Source organism: Podarcis filfolensis (genome assembly GCF_964270895.1).
Source record: "Podarcis filfolensis genome assembly, chromosome: 16".
Classification (NCBI taxonomy): domain Eukaryota; kingdom Metazoa; phylum Chordata; class Lepidosauria; order Squamata; family Lacertidae; genus Podarcis; species Podarcis filfolensis.
Window position 1 is genome coordinate 6680602 of NC_139620.1, and position 23854 is coordinate 6704455.

The 23854-nt window shown below is 42.6% G+C and overlaps 2 protein-coding genes and 1 long non-coding RNA gene across 4 annotated transcripts in view; 2 read left to right on the plus strand and 1 right to left on the minus strand.

Moving 5' to 3' along the window:
* Nucleotides 1-23854, plus strand: part of LOC310751943 — a 414687-nt gene that overhangs the window by 342657 nt on the left and 48176 nt on the right. The window lies entirely within an intron of this gene.
* Nucleotides 10934-13164, minus strand: LOC310751869 (uncharacterized protein). The gene is made up of 2 exons (XM_083591616.1): nt 13028-13164; nt 10934-11675 (listed from the first exon to the last, which is right to left on the minus strand). Exon 2 carries the CDS (start codon nt 11655-11657, stop codon nt 11166-11168), a length of 492 nt encoding a protein of 163 aa, XP_083447742.1. The 5' UTR covers nt 11658-11675; nt 13028-13164; the 3' UTR covers nt 10934-11165.
* Nucleotides 15856-17543, plus strand: LOC310751548 (uncharacterized protein). The gene is made up of 2 exons (XM_083590812.1): nt 15856-15965; nt 16802-17543. Exon 2 carries the CDS (start codon nt 16820-16822, stop codon nt 17309-17311), a length of 492 nt encoding a protein of 163 aa, XP_083446938.1. The 5' UTR covers nt 15856-15965; nt 16802-16819; the 3' UTR covers nt 17312-17543.

A 23854-nucleotide genomic window follows, 5' to 3' on the forward strand; every position in this document is an offset into this window, starting at 1 on the left:
TCAGATTTCTGAACTCCAAGAGAACACCAAAATTCTATTAATCTTTGAGATGTGTAGATCTTGCACCAAGAAATTAAATTACTTAATGTCATCTGCTGCTTTTTTGTGTGTTTGTATGTTTGTATACAGGGACACGGGTGGCGCTGTGGTCTAAACCGCAGAGCCTGGGCTTGCTGATCATAAGGTCAGTGGTTCGAATCCCCATGACAGGGTGAGCTCCCGTTGCTCGGTCCCAGCTCCTGCCCACCTAGTAGTTCGAAAGCACGTCAAAGTGCAAGTAGATAAATAGGTACCACTCTGGCGGGAAGGTAAACGGCGTTTCCGTGCGCTGCTCTGGTTCACCAGAAGCGGCTTGGTCATGCTGGCCACATGACCTGGAAGCTGTACGCTGGCTCCCTCAGCCAATAAAGCAAGATGAGTGCCGCAACCCCAGAGTCGGCCACTACTGGACCTAATGGTCAGTACCTTTTATGTCAGTACCCCTTTACCTTTTATGTGTGGTATACACAGTCTTCTGAAAATTGGAAGTTGCCTTTTCCTAGCTTGCAGTGTTAGCCTGTTGAGCTCAGTATTACCTACAATGACCACCAGTAAAGATCCAGGATTTCTGATCAGATTCCCTGCCCAGCTGCACCCAGCCCATGACATTCTGCATGCAGAGCAGATGTTCTCCCAGTTAACTACAGCCTCTCCCCCTGCCCGCCACCCATCTTATAGTATTTGAAACATGCTTTCAGAAGTAGGTATCTCTGTTTTCTTGGGAAGCTGGGATTCTGGGTCCCATTCTACCACACATTGTGGAAATCCAGCATTCATCATTAGCGTGAGCAAAACTAGCCTCATATGCTTAAGTCTTTTTAATTCATGAAGGGGTTAAGACCATAGAGTAAGCTGTCTTGCCAGGGTAAGCTCACCTTGAGAGGGGTTAGATAATCAAGGTTTTGTTCTTTCCTGGTCTAAGTGAGTAGTTCAGCAAGTGAAGAGGCTAGGCTGGTTGATCCAGCTTCGCCGCATGGCTCTCACAAGCCACTCTTGAGTTCCCATAAAAAATAATTAGGAACTTTCATCATGCTGCAATTAAGCCCAGTACTGCCTGTGCAACTTGTCTGACTGATGTGTGGAAAAGCACATGAAACTGACCTTTGAAGGGTTTGTAAGTAAACCAATTTTAAAATTGCCAACCTTGTGCTCTTTTCCTATGCTCAGGAAGGAGGGAAGTTTTGGAACTTGCAAGGGCATGTTTCAAAGGTATAACAGTTTTTATGTCCATGCTCTATTTCCAGGAATTCTCTTTTATACCTATTTTTTTCATTGAACAAAAAAAAAATCTAGCACTCATCACTCTCTATGGTTGGATACCTTTCATATTTCACCAATAATGTAACCTTCACGAGAACTGACACCAGAGGGCAGCACAGACTAATATTAATGTGTTTTTCGTGGAACAAATTTTCATGGAAGATCTGTGCTTGAAAAGCAGGGTATTGGTCCATCTAACTCAGTATTGTGTACAGTATATCTTGTGTATTTTATGAAGTCAAGTATTTAGCTGCCTAGTACTGAGTCAGACTCTTGGTCCGTATAGCTTGGTATTGTCTACAACGACCAGCTGTGACTCTCCAGACCAGGTTTCAAAGAGGGAACATTTCCTAGCTCCACCTGGAGATTCCTGGGACTGAACTTCAGACTTTCTGCATGCAAAACATATGTCCTTCCCCCAGAAGTGATGGTCTTTAGAAATAAAGAGCTCATGGCTCTGATCTTCCTGGAACCATGAGAGAAGAGAAGAGCTGTAGTGACGACGTGGAGGGCAATACCAAATCCATGAATTAGGGCTTAATGTTTGACAAATAACAGAAGACAGCTGATTTTCATTCAAGGAAGATGGTTTAAGTTGGGTGAAATGGGAATAAGGGAAATATCCTAATACATCAGGCAGAACCCCTGCACTCCCCATTGAAGTGATGTACCCCACACTTATTTTCTCCCTTGGTGTTTTTGGTTTCAGACTCACCTCCACCCAACAATGGTTGACTGTGGTCCATCCTGCGCTGTCCCATCCTGCGCTTCCACCCCCACTGTTGGGTTTGGCTCAGCAGGAGGTCTTGGCTATGGTGGTCTCGGCTATGGATTGGGAGGTCTCGGCTATGGAAATGGAGGTCTCGGCTACGGATATGGTGGTCTCGGCTATGGATATGGAGGTGCTGAAAGAGCAGCCAACCTCGGAGTCCTGGCAGGAGTTGCCCCATCCTGCATCAACCAGATCCCACCAGCAGAGGTTGTGATCCAGCCACCTGCCTCCGTTGTGACCATCCCAGGGCCCATCCTCTCTGCCAGCTGTGAGCCTGTGGCTGTTGGAGGCAACACTCCATGTGCCGTTGGTGGTTCCGGGATCGTAGGAGGCTATGGCTATGGGTCTGGTCTCCTTGGAAGCAATTTTGGTGGCTTCCTTGGAGGTTCCCATTTTGGTCTGAGGAGGGGTGGGCTCTTTGGAAGGAAATCCCTGCTGGCACGTCGTGGTAGTGTGTGCTTTTAAGCCTACTGAACTTGGTAAGAAAAAATCTGTCTGATGATTATAGCAATGACCCTGAATGGGTGAAGATGATGCAAATCTATTATTATTTAGTGTATTGTCCTGAATTCTGAGCTTCTGGGACCATCATAGAAGCCAACATCTTTTGCGTGAATTCTAGCCATGTTTCATTTCTCCTTCTTTCCCCCTTGAAAGTATTTAATCCATGAATGAGTTCAGAGCCCCATTGGGCTCTGTGTTCCTTTGCCTTCCTCATCTCCTTCTTCTTGAACAATTGTCAACTTGATACTTTCCACCTTGTCATTAAAGTTCATTCTTTATTCTAATATGGCTCTCTCTTCATTTGGCACCTTTTGGCAACAATTCCTCAGAGGAGGAAATCTTCCTCTTAATCTACAATACCATGGTCATTGATCAACATTTCAAACACATTGTCCAGGTGTGTTTTAAAAATGGGGGGGGGGGGGGATGGACAAATAACATAAAATACAGTGTGAAACAAAGTAAATACAAGCAGCACAGAATGAAATAAAATGGGCATCAACATTTGAAACATCTAAATCATAGCACAAACTCCAAAGAGGAAAATTTCAGAACGTTTAATGTCAGTTCTTGGTGAATTTTGCTTGCTGCAGCACAATACATTTCTATGCTGAGAGTGATAGATGGGCTTTGATTTGAGATAAGTAGAATGGTAGTCTCTCACACTGGCACATTCTTGGAGTATGCTGGCCTAGGGAGACCCTGAATTATTTGATAAATGCAGAACCTTTCATTTGTCCCTATTGAAACTCATTTTGCCAGTTTTAGCCCAGCTCTCCAATCTGTTACAGTCATTTTGAATCCTGATTGTGTCTTCAGTGGTGTTACCTACCCCTCCCTGTTTGGTGCCATCTGCACATCTGATGAGCATCCACTCAGTTCCTTCATCCAAGTCATTTATAAAGACGCTGAACAACAACACAACCTTCTTGACACATATAATCCAAAAATGGTTGTCACACATTATAGAAAAGATGGGGGTTAGAATTCTCCTTGGTCTCACAATCTGGCACATCAGATTTTCAGCCACAGCAATTGTCCAAACTCTAGAATACCATGCTTTAATGTTCATGCCCAAGGTAGTGCGCCATCACATGACTATTTCCATGTGTGCCACTATGAGGAGAAACATAAAAAGTACTTTATGAGCAATTGCTGGAGTAGACATGCCCTTTATTCCAAGCAAAGCAAGTTGATGGGTAGGTTCATTTTGTATATTAAACTCAGTTCTTTAAATTCCAGGATCCAAAATGGATAAGCAGATTTGAAAAACCCCTACATATGTACAGTACTAAGATCCAGTACTAAGATTGATGTCACCGCTGGTATCATGTGGGAAATGCAGAAAAGGGTAAGAGACCAGCTATGTAAGAGTTTCAAAGAGAAGAAGAAGAAGAGGAGGAGGAAGAGTTTGAATTTGATATCAGCTTTATCACTACCCGAAGGAGTCTCAAAGCAGCTAACGTTCTCCTTTCCCTTCCTCCCCCACAATAAACACTCTGTGAGGTGAGTGGGGCTGAGAGACTTCAAAGAAGTGTGACTAGCCCAAGGTCACCCAGCAGCTGCATGTGGAGAAGCGGAGACAAGAAGCCGCTTCACCAGATTACGAGTCTACCGCTCTTAACCACTACATCACACCGGCTCCATTACTTGGAGGATTCCATTACTTGCACCAAAAATGTTTTGAAATGTTTCCCTCCCCACAAGTTTGTTCTGCTTTTCATTAGAGATTATTGCTTCAAAGTCTGTTTCCCAAGGAATTTTTGTAACCATAAAATTCTACCTCAAATAATATTTTAAAAATATGGTTGATACTTCTTCTTTGGCGACCACTCATAGCCAAGTAAGATTTTCTCCAATGAGCACGGTATTAACAGTGAGTCCATAAGTGACTGTGAAGGCCAGTTCTGGATCCACACGTCCTTCCACAGCTGGGACATAGGTTTCCGGGCAGGAGTTGATCATGGTGAGGGTTTGCCAAAAGTGCCTTCCCTCTGAGCATGTTTCTCCCTTTCGTCCTGAGTTTGAGCATCTTCAAAGTCCATGACACTTTTAGTAAAGGTTGTTCTCCAATTGGAGCGCTTGCAGGCCAGTGTTTCCCAGTTGTCGGAGTTTATACTACATTTTTTTTAGATTTGCCTTGAGAGAGTCTTTAGACCTCTTTTGTTGACCACCAGCATTATGCTTTCCATTTTTAAGGTCAGAAGTTTGGAAGATGATAATCAGGCATCTGCACAACATGACCAGTACAACGAAGTTGATGCTGAAGAATCATTGCTTCAACACTGCTGATCTTCGCTTCTTCCAGTACACTGGCATTAGTTCGTCTGCCTTCCCAAGTGATGCACAAAATTTTTCGGAAACACCATTGATGGAAACTTTCAAAGAGTTGGAGACAGGATTTATAAATGGTCCACGTTTCACAAGCATGCAATAAGGTTGGCAGTACAATAGCTTCGTAAAAAAGCATTTTGGTTTCCCTGCAAATGCCCTGGTCCTCAAACACTTTGTACTTGATTTGGGAGAAAGCTGCATTCACTGAACTCAGGCGATGCTGGATTTCAGCATCAATGCCAGCCCTTGTGGAAAGATAATTGCCCAGGTAAGGGGACTTCTGGGTTGGTGCCACTGTTTAATGGCGGATTCCCTCCGAGCTCCGGAGGGAATCGGCTCCGTAGCGTCTGGGTCTGGCCGCTGCGGCGAAGCGGGGACCCTTAAAATCACAGGCGCGGATGCCTGTGAACACAGAGACTCGGCGGGCACCATTTGCGCCCCCCCAATCCGCAACGGAGCCTTTTTAAAGGCTTCGGAACGGAGGCAGGGTAAGGCGCGGTGCTGAGAGTACTCCCTCGTCTACGGAGTGAAGCCGCAAGCCATTGACAGAGAGCGCCAACTTCTTCTAAGAGTGATTGGATCCTAAAACATCAACCCGTGAGTAATACGGAGATTGGAACTTTAAAAAATTTCTTATCTTGGATTTGGAACGAGCGGGAAGGGGCTAAATAGGAAGTCCACCCCCCCTCTTTGTAAACAACTTAAAGCAAAGGACTGGGCAGCTAAGGTCGAGAGAATCTGTTTTTTGCTTTTTTTTAACTAAAGATCCTGACCTCACGGTTTGGACATTATAAGAGGATATTCTGGAGGATAAAAAGAATTTTGGGAGCTGAAACTACACCCCCCCCCCTAGACCCGGGAACGTCCGATGAGAAAGCCTGTTGCATGGAAGATTTTGACAGCTGTCAAGTGAGCTGCTAGTCAGCTAGTTGTCAGCTGGAAAAAGAGAACATTGTTTCTGCTGTTTTTGCTGGTTTATTCGGGATAACTTGTTGAAAATAAGGTTGATACAAAATAACTGGACTTTTGGTTTTTGAGCTGAAAGGAAGATCAAGGAATTAAATCCCCCTAGAGGGGTAACAAGGATACTACATTACAAAAATGGCTGGAGTGTCTAAATTCCAAGCAGAATTGGACAGAGCACTGGTTCTCTTGGGAAACTTACAAGATGAGTACGATGCTTTGTCTACAGAGGTAGCGCTATTACACTGGACAGTAAACAACAGCTTGGAGTCTGATAAGGATTTGAAACAGGAAGCCTATTCAACTGAACAAATAAATGAAACCGAAAGCGTAGACACGATGGAGCAATATGTTCTTTTTGAAGAAAACGAAGGAGGAGATGGAGGTTTACAGGAGTCAAAGGAGAGCTACAATATGAGGCCTGACATGATGATAAAAAAGGACAATAAAAACTGGATGCGGAAAGCCTGGTTTGATTGGGAATTTGGAAAATGGAGAGATCCTCTTTTGAGGAGATCTGAAGACCTGAGGATTATAAATTTGTTGAAGGTGGAAGCTGGAGCTGTGGGGACATTTGGATTAGAAAGAAATTTGAAACAAGAGTTGGAATACCCCATAGGCTTTGCTTTTGCTTTTAAGTATGGAGGACTGGTTAGAAGCAACACCGATTCTGTTGGGCCGGAGCCCCTCCGAGACCTGGGGCTTAACATCAAGGTCTATCAAAGAGACCGGCAGAAAGGAACTGAGAGAGACATAAGGGCCTCGGACCTGAGATCTCCAGGCTAAATAAATAATATAAAGACTGATGGATATTGGTTGGGGACTGGAACCGGGAGAAGGGTGGGTGGAGGTTGGGAATCCAAAGGGTACATAAGGATAATTTGCATTGCTTTGTTTGTTTTATATTTTGTTAGTGGTAAGGAAATTGGGTAAACCGTGGAAGGGAAATTTTGGTCGACCTTAGGAAAAAGGTTCAAGAATAAATTAATGAGGTATAAGTATTTTAATTTTAATAAGCTGAAATTGGTTTTTTTTTCTTTTTTTTTTTTAAACTAAGTGAGAATAAGGCTGTTAAAAATAAATGGAGGAAATGGAAAAAAGAAGTAAAGTAAAATAACAGTATGTTAGAATAAATGTTTAAGTTAAGGTGAAGAAATAAGTTAAGGACTTGCTGAATTGACAATTTAAATTGGAATACAAGAAGGGGAGGTGTGAGGAGGTCTGAGAAACAAGGTTGAGGAAAATAAGTATCAGAAATTGTATGTGTTTTTTCTATTTTTTTGCTTAGTTTCGAATATTTTGTTTATTTTTTTTTGTTTTTGTTTGTTGTGTGTTTTTTGAAAATACCAATAAATATTTAATAAAAAAAAAAAAAAAAAGATAATTGCCCAGGTAAAATGTGGTTGACAAGTGATCCACACTTTCCAGCGTTACACCATTGAGTTGGATTTGTGACACTGCAGAGGGGTTGTTTTGTGCTTGTTGGTGCAGTACTTTGGTTTTCTGGATGTTGAGCAATAGGCCAAGTTGTTTGTAAACTTCAGCAAAGATATTTAGGATGATTTGGAGGTCATCCTCTGAGTGTGCATACACTACGTTGTCATCAGCATACTGAAGCTTTATGACAGAAGGTATAGTAACCTTACTGTTTGCTTTTAGCATATTCAGATTAAAGAGCTTTCCATCTGTTCGATATATGATTTCTACTCCAGTGGGGAGTTTCCCCTCAACAAAGTGTAGGATCATGGCACGGGACGGTAACACAACCCTGTTTAACACCTGATCCCACTGTGAATGGTTCACTTTGAGAGCCATTATTATCTGTGATTGTTGCTGTAAGGAGCCGAATGATGTTCACAAATTTATCTGGGCAGCCAATTTTCAGAAGGACGGTCCACAGGGTATTATGATTTATAGTATCAAAGGCCTTAGTCAGGTCAATAAATGCCATATAAAGGGATTGGTTTTGCTCTCTGTATTTTTCTTGAAATTTTCAAGAGGTGAAAATCATGTCCACTGTCCCCCTAGATAGAAGGTCTAAAACCATTTTGGGATTCAGGTTAGGAGATGGTTTGCTAAGATTCTTCAAGAATTTTGCCGGTCAAAGCTAATAAAGAGATGCCTTGATAGTTTCTGCAATCCGTTTTATCACCTTTTCTTAAAGAGATTGATCATTTTGGCATCCCTAAAGTCTGCTGGGATCTCCTCTCTCTCTCTACCAGACTCTTTTTTCCAATGAGCTTGTGATACTACACCCTTTGTTGTAGCAGGAGCATTCACCATAAGTTGTTCTAAAGCAGTCAACTCTCAGTCTGCTTAAATGGCTGTGCATGGTTTTAACAGAAAGAAAAACAACTGATTAAAATCAAACCATGGCCATGCTATACTAGGAGTTTTAGTCAAGATCTGTTCTTTACATTGGGGAGGAACCAGTTACATAAAAAAAACCCCTGAGTCTACATAGACCTGCTTGTTCCTAACCAGTGGCATAGAGTGGGGTGGGGGAGTAGAGGGGTGATTCCCCGGGCACAAAATTGCTAGGGGTACAAAATTTCAACACCTGGTGCTGCCTCAATACAGCTGTGCGATTCCAGTGCTGGGCCCAGTTGAAAATGGCTTCTCTATGTGAAGCAGGAAGTGACTTCTCCAGTCAACAGAATGACATAATAATAATAATAATAATAATAATAATAATAATAATAATAATAATTCTGTTGGCGGCTCCCAATGTAATATTAGAAACCCGATAAAACATCAAACATTCAAAGCTTCTCTAAACATGACTGCCTTCAGATGTCTTCTTAAAGTCATATAGTTGTTTATTTCTTTGACATCTGATGGGAGGGCAGGTGCCACTACCAAGAAGGCCCTCTTCCTGGTTCCCTGTAACCTCACTTCTCACAGTAAGGGAACCGCCAGAAGGCCTTTGGTGCTGGAGCTCAGTGTCCGGGCTGAACGATGGGGGTGAAGACACTCCTTCAGGTATTCTGGGCCGAGGCCTTTAGGGCTTTAAAGGTCAGCACCAACACTTTGAATTATACTCAGAAACGTGCTCTTATCTCTGTGGTTGCAATCTCCTGGGTGACGCGGATGCTGTTAGGTGGCTGAATGTGCAAGCATATTCTGTCCGTTTATTCCCACACTGTATGGCCCCAGGCAATGGCAACCCCTGCTTTGCCACTGTTCCCACCCTTCCCAGTTCCTTGATCTTCTTAATACACAAATGTTCTGCACGCGGGATGTTTCATTAATTGTCACCTACACTTTTGGGAAACTACCATTTGTTGTAGTGCTTCACAACTCCCTAGGCATCCACAACCGACATAAAACCCCTTTCCCCAAAATACATTTACTCCATCAGTCAAAGGAACTGCTTCAGATAATTTTCAATCTGCTGTCTATATTTACTTCCTTTTTGAAGTCAGTCATTTCAGCAAAGTCTGGTGAGGAGAGAGATGCTATCTCTTTCTGTATCTGCTTCATCACAAACTGAATTAGCTCCCTGCATATTAGACAAAAGGACTCCACCTTAGCAGAAAACAGTCTCCAGGTTTGCTTACAGCAGCTTTTACCTTTTGACTCCTAGTGACAGGGTAAACTTTCTTTCCGGCTCCCAGTATATTCTGCCTAAGAATTTTGGCTCATCTTTCCCTCTCCAGTAAATCTTTCCCTCAGACACTGGGAGCTAATCTGGATGCCGTCGGTGACCTTTGCTGTTTCGTGAGGAAACATATTTGTGGAAGTATTTAGATCTTCTCTTAATAAAGTGATTCCTGTACCTGTGTCGAGAGATGCCCAATGTGTGTTGTTATTCATTAAAACTTCCTCCATTAACTCAGTGTCAAAGTTTGAAGCTTTCTCAAACCTCATTTTAGAGAGTTTGACCTTTTGGGAGGGCTTGGACTGGTTTGGACTCAGTCTGACCCTTATGTTTCTCTCCCCTTATAGTTTTGATCTATGGGCTACTTTTAAAATGAGGCTGCATTTTAAATTGAATTTTAACCTGTATTTTAAATTGGGGTTTTTTCTGGTATGTTTTTATTGTAATTTTACTGGTGTTAGCCGCCCTGAGCCCAGCTCTGGCCGGGTCGGGTTCGGTATAAATAAAAATTATTATTATTATTATTATTATTATTATTATTATTATTATTATTAGGGCGAGATGTCTACAGCTTTTGCCATTTTAACTGGGGAGCTGGGCTACTAGGTGCTACTGACCTGACTTCGCACCTTTCTCTGTGCAGTTTGCTTGCCTCTCTCCTCCTCTTCAAGGCTAATTGGTCTGCTAACACAACCACCTCGTGGACATTCTGAGGATTTCTGACTCTCAAAATTCGAGAACATGTATAGAGAGACTTTTTTCTCCCTTTCTCATCTTGCTAGAAGCAGGGGTCATGCAGGGAACCAGAATCTTGCAGAATTCAGTGGAAGCAAAAGGATATAGTTCTTCACAAAATGCATAAACTTCTAGATTCAGTACCAGAAGATGTGGCGATTGCCACTGATTTGGATGGCTTTAAATGCAGATTACAAATCAAAAAATGAAGTCAAGGTTTAAATGTACTTAATATATTTCTTTAACTCGTGTATGCAATAATTTAAAACTGCTATCAAAATACAGTATCTGACTGAGAGGCTGGATAATCCTGCAGCATTTGACTACATTATCTCCTATCAAAAATATGTTATTGTCCAAAGTCTTGTAACATATTGATTACAAAAGCTGCATTCCACAATACATTCCACACTGTGTATATATGCAAATGTTGCAAAACTACAAAAGATTATCCAGCTATTATGACTGTTGCTTCTCTGAATAAATAATGGTTTGAGGCACTCTAAAAGGGGACTTGTTTTGAAAAAAGGGAAAATGATAATTCTCTCAGGGCGAATGTACCTTATTTTAACCACATAGAACTAAACCATTCAGGGGGCCAGAGAGAAAGATGTCCTGCAAATGTTCAATTTTAGTTTGGCCAAAAACTGCTTCAGACAGCTGAGGCCCTGGACACCTTGCTATGCGGAACTGAGGCTTTACATTTAAAAACCAGGACAAACAGGTTATCAGAATGCAGAACAAGCTTTATTGAAAAGGTCAAAGTAAGAGCATTGAAAGGGGCAAAGAAGAAAATCGGTGTAGAAGGATCTTTTTTCTTCTGCACTCTGAAGCAAAGAACGGAGGATGAATTCCAGGAGTGATTGCTTGAATTCAGCTTTTCTGAACCATGGCCGATAGATCTGTATCAAGCCCTCTGATTATCAGTTCAGGATATGCTTCTCAGGTTTAATTGGTCTATGAACAGATGCTAAAACGACGCCCGAACCTCCTTCCCCTCCCGTAGCCCAAACCATAGCCGAAACCTCCAGAGCTTCCAAGGAGACCAGACCCAAAGCCCAAGCCCCCATAGCCTCCTACGATCCCGGAACCACCAACGGCACATGGAGTGTTGCCTCCAACAGCCACAGGCTCACAGCTGGCAGAGAGGATGGGCCCTGGGATGGTCACAATGGAGGCAGGTGGCTGGATCACGACCTCTGCTGGTGGGATCTGGTTGATGGGTTTAGGGATAATCCCATCTAGGATGCCAAGGTTGGCTGCTCTTTCAGCACCTCCATTTCCATAGCCCAGGCCTCCATATCCATAGCCGAGTCCTCCAAAACCGTAGCCGAGACCTCCCAATCCATAGCCGAGACCACCATAGCCAAGACCTCCTGCTGAGCCAAACCCAACAGTGGGGGTGGAAGCGCAGGATGGGACAGCGCAGGATGGACCACAGTCAACCATTGTTGGGTGGAGGTGAGTCTGAAACAAAAAACACCAAGGGAGAAAATAATTGTGGGGTACATCACTTCAGTGGGGGTGGACCACAGTCAACCATGGCTGAAGAAGAATCTAAAGTATACAATTGAAGAACTGAGTTGAATATGGAGCATGCGAACCAAAGAGGGCCAAATAATTATAAAAGCTCAGATATAAGGTACTTCAGGGAGAGTCAGTGTGTATTTTTTTCTGATGTTGCAGACTTCAATTCGCATCAGACCCAACCAGCATGAACAATAGAGAAGGGTGATGAGACTATAGGAACTACACCCCTGTGGTAGACGCTGTAGAAAAAGAAGAAAATACTCACATACCTTATTAGGTCTCCATGTTTCCATGATCGTTCTCTGAATAAAGAAGCTTGTTATGTCAACAATTCTAACAATCATTTTTTGACAGGCTGGACCACTATAAACTATTATCGACCCAGGTGGGGATGCGTATGAAAAAATAAAGCTGCAATCTGTTATCTATTTACCTGGGATTAAGCATTAGTGAATACAATTGGGTTTACTTATTAGTAAAACGCAGAGTACTGTGCTATAAAAGGCAGAAATGTGTGTGTGTGTGTATATATAAATGACATTTAGGAAGAGAGATAATAGAAACTGGTGCCACGTTCTAAATATTACAATTACTGTATTTTTCGCTCTATAAGACGCACCAGACCACAAGACGCACCTAGTTTTTGGAGGAGGAAAACAAGAAAAAAAATATTCTGAATCTCAGAAGCCAGATCAGCAAGAGGGATCACTGTGCAGTGAAAGCAGCAATCCCTCTTGCTGTTCTGGCTTTTGGGATAGCTGCGCAGCCTACATTCACTCCATAAAACCTACACACATTTCCCCTTACTTTTTAGGAGGGAAAAAGTGAGTCTTATAGAGCAAAAAATACGGTATATTTAACAGGCATACATGACATTACCATGGAGATCTTATCCTACTATGTTTGCTAAATGGCACAACCAGACTTCAAGTCCCATCTGCCTCAGCCACCATAGACAATGGCCATGGAATATAGGAGCTATAGTTCATAAACATCTGCAAAGCCCCTGGTTCTCCTTCCCGGTTCTAAACATATGTCCAAAGAATCAGGGATGATTTATTTTATAAACCTGCAGGGGGTGAAGGAGGGATGGGGAACCTGTGGCCCTGAAGTTGTTGCAGGATCCCAAGTCCTCTCAGCCAACATTCCCAATGGACAAGAATGATGGAAGCAACATTGCAAGAACCACAGGATACCCATCCCTGCTCTAATTGGAAGAGCCATCTAGCCTTACTTTAATGTGAACCTATGACAGGCTTGGAAATATCCCCCCAAGAAAATAGGCTTACCTGCTGCTTTGGTGAGATGTAGTGGAGACAGGAGAGTCAGATGAAGCTGTTGGAGAAACTGGGAGAACGTTGAGCTTTTATACAGTTCTGCAACCGCCCCAGTGATCAAGGGACTGCCTCTTCTGACTAATATTTTATTTAGTTGTTGACAATTTAATGTGCAAAATTACTTCACTAAGCACAAAAGGTCACAAAATTAAGTGGTTGTAATAATGAAAGACTAATAGTCTCAACACCATTCCCACTCCCTTCCTTTTAATTTTGCTGACTTCGAGTCTGATGCTTGAAACCAGATGCACCCAGAGGGAGCAGATAGAGATCTTCAAAGCTCTTTCATCAGCTTAAGGGACTCTAGGACATCATCAAAGATTTTGCATATGCATACCGGATTCTAAGAGATCTCCAGTATCAGTGTCCTCACGAAAATCTATCAGCACACAGTTGTATTCAGTTTCCCCTCATCTACACATTACTGGAGTGCAATTCTCTTTAATATCATACATTGTTGTGCCTTCTTTTCTTTAAGATATGCATTTGTAGGCACAGTTTACTCCAATGTATTCATTTTGCTACCCATTACAGTGCTACCTTGGTTCTCAAACGACTTAGTTGTCGAACGAATCAGCTCCCAAGCGCCAAAAACCTGGAAGTAAGTGTTCCGGTTTTTGAATGTTTTTTGAAGGCCAAACACCTGACGCAACTTCCGCTTGACCGCAGGAAGCTCCTGCAGCCAATTGGAAGCCGCCCCTTGGTTTCCCAATGGTTTCGGGAGACAAACGGATTAAGTTTGAGACCCAAGATTTCACTGTACTTGGATAACTGCACTGGGAAATGCAGACAGCTACAGATTTTGTAGCACAGCAATGTTTCAGTTTGCACATTGTTTCAAAAAGGGGTGAATAAATTTTATTTTTCTTTAAGGGTCACTGCACTCCCATCAGCCCCAGCCAGCATGGCCAATAGTCAGAAATTATGTGAGTGAAATCCACAAAAACTAGGGGGAATCCTGTTGGCTACCTCTGCCCTGCTTAAATTAAGCCTAAAGCAAAAACATCCAATCCAGGAATGAAGAATCTGTGCAACCTCCCCTATTGCTGAGGTTCATATCCAAGGAAAAGTGTGCACAGTTCCCTATTCAGACCCGCTTCTTGTCATTTTGTAACAATGCCAGAGGCTGAGCTATAAATGGCCAATAGCTATGATAGCAGTGTTTGAAATTCACCAGGTGCCAGGCTCATTTTGCACCTGGCTATTGGCCACTTGCGACCAAGTGCTGATGCCCAGGCACCAGGATGGCGCCTGATGTCTACACTATCTGGAGGTGCATGACTGGGGATCCATGGATCTTGGCTCTTTTCATACACTAGCAGCACATCCTGTAGAATTCTGTTATATTTTATCTGCACAATCAGAATGAACTTCATTCTGTTCTCAGTGACCAACTTCAGGAGCCAAAAGGTTCTATTGAAAAATACAACTTTTGAGCCATCTGGCCCCAAAATGGCAACTAGGCATTCCATTTTGGCAACTGTAACCCTGGTTTAAGGAGCCATAGGTCACCTAGCTTATATACCTGAGCTTCCAGCACTGTATGCATGTTCTATTTCCACTATCAGAGACAGTAAGCCTCTGAATACCAGTTGCGGGGAATCTCAGGTGGTGACTGTGCTGTTGCATCCAGGTCTTGTTTTCAGACTTCCCATTAAGAGATCTGGTTGGCCACTGGGAGAATAGGATGCTGGGCTTAATGGGTCACCTTTAGCCTGATCCAGAAGGATTCTTTTTTAGAACTACATAAATTCATGGAGAATGAGGGTATCAATGGTCACGAGCCACGATGACTATGTTCAATAGCTACTGTCAGCACGCTTTTGTATACCTATTGCTGGAAATCAGTGCTGTCGGATTCAGGCCATGATAATGAGCTTTCCATAGACATGTCTGATAACAGAATGCTGGGTTAGATGGGCCTTTAGTCTGATCCAGTCGACCCTCTTTATGTCCTTAAATCCCTGGTTCTTTGAAAACAGCTGGCACTATACGAACCTTTTATTTCTTCAAATATCTTCTTTGAAAAGAATTCCCAAATTCTCATACGCTTCCTTGCTTTATTGCATACACTTATCCATACCTCGGTATATGGTACGTTTGCATCATTGAAGACTGGAAGAGCCTTGTTCTCAATGACCAACCAGATGTTTATGGGAAGCCCGGCAAGCACGAACTGAGCTAACAGCAACTCTTTCCCCAAAAAACAATATCCTTGATTATAATGCATTTTTTGTATGTTATTTTCATTTAGTACAGTATGTCCATTCTTATACACAATTTTGTACACATCACCTGGCTGCAGAACTGCATGGAAATTTTCGTGTAAGTGTGGATTTCATAGGAGTACACTACTTCAATTGCTATACCGTTTCAGAAAACACAACCTGGATCAAATTTCTCCTCCAATCTTACCTCCAACAGTGGAGGTTAAACAAAAACAAAAACTGCTATGGGTTGTGCACAGAATGACTAACTAAAATCCTGGGTATAAAAGTCAATTAGACTTCTGAAAAAATCAACAGCTATTTTGAAAATAATGAACGGGGACAAAACACCTTTTGATCTGCCTGCCAGGAGGAACAGACAAGAATTTTTATTTTTCTTAATCTTTTATTAACTTTGTCTTGTGGAAGAATAACTATGAAGAGAGTGGGGTGCTGTGAAAACACTTAACACTTTTGCCTCGTTTCTTAATTAGGGCCATGATGCATTCCAAAAATTGCTTACTAATTAAAGCCGGAGGGGAAAGGAGGTGTATCCAAGCTGGATGTGGAGCCACCAGCAGATACAGATGAAATGGTATAAAAGGGCTCCCTGAGTTGAGATCTTCCAACAGCTTCCTTTGGCTTCATCTCCTTCACTTCATTTCTACTCCTCTGAGACTTTGGTAAGTCAAGTTTGTGCACATATGATGTTATATTTGAATAATTCTTGCAGTGGTCAGAGCGTTCAGGTAACTGAACTCCAAAAGAAGGCTAAAATTCTATTACTCTGTGAATTGGGTAGATCTTCCACCAGGAACCTTACACTCTTAAGTTGTTGGCTGGCTTCTTTTCTATATATACCTTATGAAATCAAGTATTTAGCTGCCTGATTCTGAGTGTTAGTCCATTTAGCTCAGTTTTGTCTACACTAACCAGCTGAAGTTCTCTGAGTTTCAAGAAGGGAATCTTTAGCAGCTTAATCTGCAGATTCCAAGGACCAAACCTGGGATGTTCTGAATGAAAACCACGTGTTCGGCCACTGAACAATTGTCCTCCCCATAAAATTATAGTAAGGTTCTAATCTTCATGGTTCCAAATAAATACCTGACTCAAATGAGCATAGGGAGTTGTCCTGTACCATGACAGACCATTGGAATCCCTAGTTCAGTTTTACCTACTCAGATTGGCCGTTGTTCTACAGGCCTTGAAGCAGGGGACATTCCTAGACTATCCTGAAATTATCAGGGATTGGATTTGGGATCCACAACGAAGAGAAGGGCTGTAGTAACAAAAGCAGAGAAGAATAAAGGTTTCAGGCATGAGGGCTTAATGTTTTCAGAATTATCAAAGACAGCTGATTTTCAGTGATGGAGAAAGGAAGATGGATTGAGTTTAGTGAACTGGGAATGGGTAAAATATCCTACTGCCACAGCATGATTATGTCTGAAATATTCTCCCCACTGTCCATTGAAGTGATGTACCCCACACTTATTTTCTCCCTTGGTGTTTTTGCTTTCAGACTCACCTCCATCCAACAATGGTTGACTGTGGTCCATCCTGTGCTGTCCCATCCTGCGCTTCCACCCCCACTGTTGGGTTTGGCTCAGCAGGAGGTCTTGGCTATGGTGGTCTCGGCTATGGATTGGGAGGTCTCGGCTACGGTTTTGGAGGACTCGGCTATGGATATGGAGGCCTGGGCTATGGAAATGGAGGTGCTGAAAGAGCAGCCAACCTTGGCATCCTAGATGGGATTATCCCTAAACCCATCAACCAGATCCCACCAGCAGAGGTCGTGATCCAGCCACCTGCCTCCATTGTGACCATCCCAGGGCCCATCCTCTCTGCCAGCTGTGAGCCTGTGGCTGTTGGAGGCAACACTCCATGTGCCGTTGGTGGTTCCGGGATCGTAGGAGGCTATGGGGGCTTGGGCTTTGGGTCTGGTCTCCTTGGAAGCTCTGGAGGTTTCGGCTATGGTTTGGGCTACGGGAGGGGAAGGAGGTTCGGGCGTCGTTTTAGCATCTGTTCATAGACCAATTAAACCTGAGAAGCATATCCTGAACTGATAATCAGAGGGCTTGATACAGATCTATCGGCCATGGTTCAGAAAAGCTGAATTCAAGCAATCACTCCTGGAATTCATCCTCCGTTCTTTGCTTCAGAGTGCAGAAGAAAAAAGATCCTTCTACACCGATTTTCTTCTTTGCCCCTTTCAATGCTCTTACTTTGACCTTTTCAATAAAGCTTGTTCTGCATTCTGATAACCTGTTTGTCCTGGTTTTTAAATGTAAAGCCTCAGTTCCGCATAGCAAGGTGTCCAGGGCCTCAGCTGTCTGAAGCAGTTTTTGGCCAAACTAAAATTGGAACATTTGCAGGAAATCTTTCTCTCTGGCCCCCTGAATGGTTTAGTTCTATGTGGTTAAAATAAGGTACATTCGCCTTGAGAGAATTATCATTTCCCCCTTTTTCAAAACAAGTCCCCTTTTAGAGTGCCTCAAACCATTATTTATTCAGAGAAGCAACAGTCATAATAGCTGGATAATCTTTTTGTAGTTTTGCAACATTTGCATATATACACAGTGTGGAATGTATTTTGGAATGCAGCTTTTGTAATCAATATGTTACAAGACTTTGGACAATAACATATTTTTGGTGGGTGATAATGTAGTCAAATGCTGCAGGATTATCCAGCCTCTCAGTCAGATACTGTATTTTGATAGCAGTTTTAAATTATTGCATACACGAGTTAAAGAAATATATTAAGTACATTTAAACCTTGACTTCATTTTTTGATCTGTAATCGGCATTTAAAGCTATCCAAACTAGTGGCAATCACCACATCTTCTGGTACTGAATCTAGAAGTTTATTCATTTTGTGAAGAACTATATCCTTTTGCTTCCACTGAATTCTGCAAGATTCTGGTTCCCTGCATGACCCCTGCTTCTAGCAAGATGAGAAAGGGAGAAAAAAGTCTCTCTATACATGTTCTCGAATTTTGAGAGGCAGAAATCCTCAGAATGTCCACGAGGTGGTTGTGTTAGCAGACCAATTAGCCTTGAAGAGGAGGAGAGAGGCAAGCAAACTGCACAGAGAAAGGTGCGAAGTCAGGTCAGTAGCACCTAGTAGCCCAGCTCCCCAGTTAAAATGGCAAAAGCTGTAGACATCTCGCCCTAATAATAATAATAATAATAATAATAATAATAATAATAATAATAATTTTTATTTATACCGAACCCGACCTGGCCAGAGCTGGGCTCAGGGCGGCTAACACCAGTAAAATTACAATAAAAACATAATAGAAAAAAACCCCGATTTAAAATACAGGTTAAAATTCAATTTAAAATACAGCCTCATTTTAAAAGTAGCCCATAGATCAAAACTATAAGGGGAGAGAAACATAAGGGTCAGACTGAGTCCAAACCAGTCCAAGCCCTCCCAAAAGGTCAAACTCTGTAAAATGAGGTTTGAGATAGCCACAAACTTTGACACTGAGTTAATGGAGGAAAATTAATGAATAACAACACACCTTGGGCATCTCTAGACACAGGTACAGGAATCACTTTATTAAGAGAAGATCTAAATACTTCCACAAATATGTTTCCTCACGAAACAGCAAAGGTCACCGACGGCATCCAGATTAGCTCCCAGTATCTGAGGGAAAGATTTACTGGAGAGGGAAAGATGAGCCAAAATTCTTAGGCAGAATATACTGGGAGCCGGAGAGAAAGTTTACCCTGTCACTAGGAGTCAAAAGGTAAAAGCTGCTGTAAGCAAATCTGGAGACTGTTTTCTGCTAAGGTGGAGTCCTTTTGTCTAATATGCAGGGAGCTAATTCGGTTTGTGATGAAGCAGATACAGAAAGAGATGGATTCAAGAATAGCATCTCTCTCCTCACCAGACTTTGCTGAAAAAACTGACTTCAAAAAGGAAGTAAATATAGACAGCAGATTGAAAATTATCTGAAGCAGTTCCTTTGACTGATGGAGTAAATGTATTTTGGGGAAAGGGGTTTTATGTCGGTTGTGGATGCCTAGGGAGTTGTGAAGCACTACAACAAATGGTAGTTACCCAAAAGTGTAGGTGACAATTAATGAAACATCCCGTGTGCAGAACATTTGTGTATTAAGAAGATCAAGGAACTGGGAAGGGTGGGAACAGTGGCAAAGCAGGGGTTGCCATTGCCTGGGGCCATACAGTGTGGGATTAAATGGACAGAATATGCGTGCACATTCAGCCACCTGACAGCGTCCGTGTCACCCAGGAGATTGCAACCACAGAGATAAGAGCACGTTTCTGAGTATAATTCAAAGTGTTGGTGCTGACCTTTAAAGCCCTAAAAGAATGGTTAAACCCCGAAGAGAATGGTTGACTGGTTCTGGGCTGGTAGGAGGCTATGGCTATGGGTCTGGTCTCCTTGGAAGCAATTTCGGTGGCTAGCTTGGAGGTTCCCTTTATGGTCTGAGGAGGGGTGGGCTCTTTGGAAGGAAGGCTCTGCTGGGACGTCGTGGTAGTGTGTGCTTTTAGATATATTGGACTCTTGAAGAACAAATGTGTGGTGGTGACAGGAATGACACTCAACGGAAAAAGATGATGCAGATCCATTACTGAGTGTCTCATTCTGGATTCTGAAAAATCTGAGCTTTTGGGACCATCATCAAGCCAACAGCTTTTAAATGGCTCTCAGCAACCTTTCCTTACTCCTTTTCAAGTCTTCCCTCAAAGTCTGTAGACCAGTAATAAGTTCAGAGCCACGTTCCATTGTGTGTGCCTTTTCCTTGTTCATGTCTGCTTCTTGTACAATTGCCCACTCAATATTTTCAATAAAGCTCATTCTGAATTCTAATATCTCTCTCTTTCTTGGTTTGTTACCTTCTCTTATTTCTCAAAAGGAGGGGGGGAGGGTATTCTCTCACGATGGAACGTTTTTATAGTATTTTGGCCTAGGGAGTTCCTGAGCAAACAGAGAACCGAAGGGAGGACATACTAGGCTCATAAGTTAGTGGAAGTGTGGGAAACTGCATGAATTCAATATTTATCGCATTTGTATCCCACCCTTTCTTCAGGGAGCTCAAGGTAGAATATATAGTCCTCCTCCTCCCCATTTTATCCTCACAACAATCCTGTGAATTTTGTTAGGCTGAGAGTGAGTTCACTGGCACAAGCTCACCCAGTGACCTTCATGGCCAAGTGGGGCTTTGAACCCTATTTCCCCATGTCTTAGTCCAACACTCTAATCACTACACAACACTGGCTCCTTGGGCTTCCCAAATGTTGCTAAGGTACAACTCCAACCATCCCTGGCCACTGGTTGTACTTTGTTTTGGACCTAATATTTCTTAAAGTCTAACGGGAACCAAGTTAAATCTTCTTTGGGGTGGAAGGCGGATGCTCTCTGTGCAACCTGTCCAAAGAGAGATCCTTACCGTTGACTTAGGAGCATCCCTTCATTATTGAGGACTTGGAGGATAGGTATATAGGAAGCTGCTTTACACTGAATCACACTGTTGGGTCCATCTAGATCAGTGTTGTCTTTAGTGACCGGCAGTGGTTTTCCGAGCTCGACTTGGAGATGCCAGGGAGTGCCTTCTGCATGCAAAGCAGGTGCTCTACCATGGCAATATGGTCCTTCCTGTAGAAGTAAAATAGAATCCCAGTCCTTATGATTCTGAATAAAAGGCTGGTTTAAGTAGGGGCATCAGGAGCTACTTCATATGGAGTGAGACCATTAGTTCATACAGCTCTGTATTGTCTATGCTGACTGTCAGTAGCTATCCAGGGTTTCCGATAGGGTTCTTTCCCAGCCCTGGTTGGAGATGCAATGGATTGAAACTTGGATATTCTGCATGCAAAGCAGGTACTCTGCAACCGATATGTGGCTCTGTGGAATCTTAGTCAAAGGCAAGTGGAACAAAGGGTCTTCTCACTGCTCACGTCTCAGGGATTGTGCTGAGGAGGGCTGCACTGAGGAGCAATGGTGGGAGTCTCCCCCTCCCCCTGCTCCTGAATCTTCCCAGGAGCAGTGGGACAGTATATGTCAGGAGCGTAGCTGAGCCAAGAGATGAAGGAGATGGAAGAGAAACAGGGTCTGGCTCTCAATATGACAGCCTGCAATTAGAGTTGGAGGAAGTGGGCTCGGCCCCCCTTCCCCAAGTGTTCACTGAGTTAGTTAGAGCAGACACAGAAAGCTCGCAATACGAGGGAGGGGAAGAGATAGACGGCACTGGAGGGGTTGCTAAGCAACAATCAGATAGGCAGAGGACTGAGAGCTCATCCTTGGACAGTGTAGATTTCCCCCTTCCCTCTGCTCACATCCAAAGAGCTGAAAAGGTCAGATTGCAACAATAGTGCAAAAGGGGAAAGGTGGGACGTTGGCGTTTTTCCTGTTGTGACACAAGTGATTTCTCAGAGTGACCAGCTGATTTCTATGGAGCAGAGGGCTGTAGCCATGCTCTGATTGTATTGTGAATAAATGAAACCATTAAAAACTTCCAGAGACTCGTTAATTCTTATCTGGGCTTGGAAGCCTGCCTGGAAATCATTATAGTATAGATTTGGAATACAGTGGTTTGCAGAGGGACATAGTTCAGAAGACAGAAGTTGGGAAGAACTGGGTGGTGAACAGCTAGGAGGAGAAGAACTGGGGGAGAGAGAGTTAATAGACTCTCTTTCACTGGAAAGCATCCATCCGCTCAGCTCAAGGTCAAGGAGAGCAGATAAGGTGGCAGCACAGAAAGCAAAGTGGTTGTGAGATCAGGTTGCAAGACATGGATGTGACGTGGATGACAAGGGGGGAAGTGGGTGGAATCCTTAATTGGGAGCACCTTCATTCCTAGAAATGGATTCTTTGTTCTTTCGCTGTGATCATTAAAGTTTCTAACTGGTAAGAGACTCCTTTTGCTTTGTTCTGCTTATCTACTGCCAAAGGAGGGGGCGGGGAGCCAAGTCCCTGAAGTCTGACCAGGTCTGTAACCTGAAGTGTCTGTAACCTGAAGCGTCTGTAACCTGAGGTACCACTGTAGATCTGTTCTCATATATATCCCATATATATTTTGAAAATGCAGATTTTTTACATTAATCCTGCTAGTGTCTTCACCTGTTTACAGTACGTTTGTAAATACTCAATAAACCATTTCTGTTCCTTTCTAAATATAGATATATTTATATTGATTTCTTAATGCATGCCTAATTTCAAGGCACCTCTATCGGTGATGGGTTCTGACACTTTTGGCATGTGTAATCTCCCTCCCCTGGCAGACTGCTGGGAGAAGGGAGAAGGAAGGAGCTGTTGGCTGGTGCTTGCATAGAAAAATGCCTGGGAAGCACTTGCATGCTGCCTTGCCTTCCATGATGGAAGAGAGGATGAACAGAAACACAATGAAACAAATACTTAAAGTAATTTGCCCAGAATGCCCAGCACAACGACACTTCATAATGAAAACAAAAAAAAAATTTCCTTCCAGTAGCACCTTAAAGACCAACTAAGTTAGTTCTTGGTATGAGCTTTCGTGTGCATGCACACTTCTTCAGATACACTGAAACAGAAGTTGCCAGATCCTTCTATATAGTGAGAAGGTGGGGAGGGGTATTACTCAGAAGGGTGGTGGGAATGGGTGATTGGCAGATAGCTGTGATGAGCCTGTTGACGACTGTGTATCTGAAGAAGTGTGCATGCACACGAAAGCTCATACCAAGAACTAACTTAGTTGGTCTTTAAGGTGCTACTGGAAGGAAAATTTTTTTTTTTTGTTTTGACTATGGCAGACCAACACAGCTACCTATCTGTAACTTCATAATGACTTAGAGAGGAAGAAATCTTGCCACAATTTCTTTGGAGTAGCGCTCAGCACTAGCAGTGGCAAGAACACAGCTTTCAGGTTATATCTTTTTCAGGGTGGTGGGTTATGTCTTGGTGGGGGTGTAGCTGATGCTCCAGATGCTTCAGCTGTTGGGTGGTCTCCTACTGAGTTCACGGATGTATGCTAATCATGTAGGTTAATTTCAACTCGACACGTGGTGGATAATTGCTGAATAGTGCTGTAGTATTTAAGCCTTGTGTATCATCATCATCATCAATTTTAATTTGTATAGCATCTTTCTATCTTACAGTACCCAAGGTGGTTTACAAGCTGAAGAAACGAAGAATGTACACCTTATAACAATCTAATGCAATACAAAACTGTGTTAATGAAACATAACTTTAAAATAAGCAACCTACATCAAATAAAGCAACATTCAACAATCATTAGAATAGTATAGAATGATATTAAGTATCAGCATATAAAAAATAAACAGAAATCTACTCTTAACAATTACAATAAATAATTTCTAAACTACAATCGATAAAACAACGGCAAGCCACGGTGCATAAAATAATACAAAACAAATTGAGAAGCAGAGACTGAAGGGTTGGGCAAAGCCTTATATTAATAATAATAAATTTTACTTATACCCCGACCTCCCCAGCCAAGACCGGGCTCAGGGCGGCTAACACCAAATATAAAAACAATTTATTGAAATACAGCTTAAAAACAAGATTAAAATACATTAAAACATTAAAATGCAATCTCATTTCAG

What these genes read in the sequence shown, in the direction of transcription:
- LOC310751869 (XM_083591616.1), bottom strand. Translation starts at nt 11,657, where the DNA reads ATGGTTGACTGTGGTCCATCCTGCGCTGTCCCATCCTGCGCTTCCACC.
- LOC310751548 (XM_083590812.1), top strand. Translation starts at nt 16,820, where the DNA reads ATGGTTGACTGTGGTCCATCCTGTGCTGTCCCATCCTGCGCTTCCACC.